The sequence below is a fragment of the Dipodomys ordii genome, unplaced genomic scaffold, assembly GCF_000151885.1.
Source record: "Dipodomys ordii isolate 6190 unplaced genomic scaffold, Dord_2.0 Scaffold1000005106, whole genome shotgun sequence".
NCBI lineage: Eukaryota > Metazoa > Chordata > Mammalia > Rodentia > Heteromyidae > Dipodomys > Dipodomys ordii.
In genome coordinates this window covers 1-1336 of record NW_012288723.1, presented here as the reverse complement: position 1 = coordinate 1336, position 1336 = coordinate 1, and the positions used below count along the sequence as shown (strand labels likewise).

Genomic DNA, 1336 nt, shown 5'->3' with positions numbered 1-1336 from the left:
CGCACCCCCGCTCACCGCCAACCCGTGTCTCTCCAGGCGTACTGTGAAACCGGAGGAGCGGCGGCCGCGGGAGGATGCGGCTCGGGAGGAGGCGGGGCGGCGGCGGCGGAGCGGCGAGGCCGGGCGGCCCCATGGCGCGGCGCGCGCAGCCCCGGGCGCGGGCGGCCCCGGCCCCGGCCCCGGCCCCGGCCCCGGCGGCCCCGGCCCCGGCCCCGGCCCCGGCCCCGGCCGCGCTGCTCCGCTGGGACCAGGTCCCCGAGGACTTCGTGGAGCGCTTCATCCTGTCCGGCTACCGGCGGCCGCCCAGCTCGGCGCGCGAGTGCCTGGCGTCGGTGCTGCGGCCCACCAACGAGACGCTCAACTTCTGGACGCACTTCATCCCGCTGCTGCTCTTCCTCGGCCGCTTCGGCCGCCTGCTGCTGCTGGGCCCCGACGCGGCGCCCGAGCCGCTGCCCTTCCACCACCCCGGCCTGCTGCCGTTCTGGTGCTACGCCTCGGGCGTGCTGATCACCTTCGCCGCCAGATGCGCCGCGCACGCCTTAGGCAGCGCCTCGCGGCGCATGCGCGCCGCGCTCTTCTACCTGGACTACGCCTCCATCAGCTACTACGGCTTCGGCAGCACCGTGGCCTACTACTACTACATGCTGCCGGGGATGCGGCTGCTGGACGCGCGCGCGCTCGCGCCCTACGTGCGGCAGCGGCTGGGCTGGCGCGTGGAATGCGCGCGCGCGCTCGCCGCCTACCGCGCGCTGGTGCTGCCCGTGGCCTTCGCGCTGGCGGTGGGCTGCACGGCCGCCTGCTGCCAGAGCCGCGCGCGCCCGGCGGCGGGGGCGGCGGGCGCGGCGGGCGCGCGCGCGCACCCGGCGGAGCTGCGCACGCTCGTGTTCACGCTGCCGCTCAGCCTGGCCTGCCCCATCGCGCTCGAGGGCGCGCTCTTCGACCTGCGCGCGCGCGACCCCGCGCTCTTCCTGCGCTTCCACCGCCGCTACCTGTGGCTGGCGGTCGCCGCCTTCTTCAACGTCAGCAAGATCCCCGAGCGCCTGCAGCCCGGCCTGTTCGACGTGGTGGGCCACAGCCACCAGCTCTTCCACATCTTCACCTTCCTCAGCATCTACGACCAGGCGCACTACGTGGAGGACGGCCTGCGCCGCTCGCTGCGCCGCGGCCCGCCGCCCGGCGGCGCGCCCACCTTCGCGGGCACCGTGGGCGCCATGCTGCTGCTGCTGCTCTGCCTCGGCCTGGTGGTGCGGGGGTTCCTGCGGCAGGGCGCGGCGCGGGCGCGGGCCGAGCGCTGCGGGGACCAGTGAAGCCGGGGCGGGGGAGGGGGAGGGCGGGG

General features: G+C 77.0%; 1 protein-coding gene across 1 annotated transcript; it reads left to right on the top strand.

Annotated features, from left to right (window-relative positions):
* Positions 1-212: 212 nt before the first annotated feature.
* On the top strand, positions 213-1307 carry LOC106002901 (progestin and adipoQ receptor family member 9-like; the record flags this gene model as incomplete). Its single annotated transcript, XM_013037652.1, has 1 exon — positions 213-1307. A coding segment is annotated over one exon (1095 nt), but the record flags the coding sequence as incomplete, so codon positions are not given.
* Between the last annotated feature and the right edge of the window lie 29 nt (positions 1308-1336).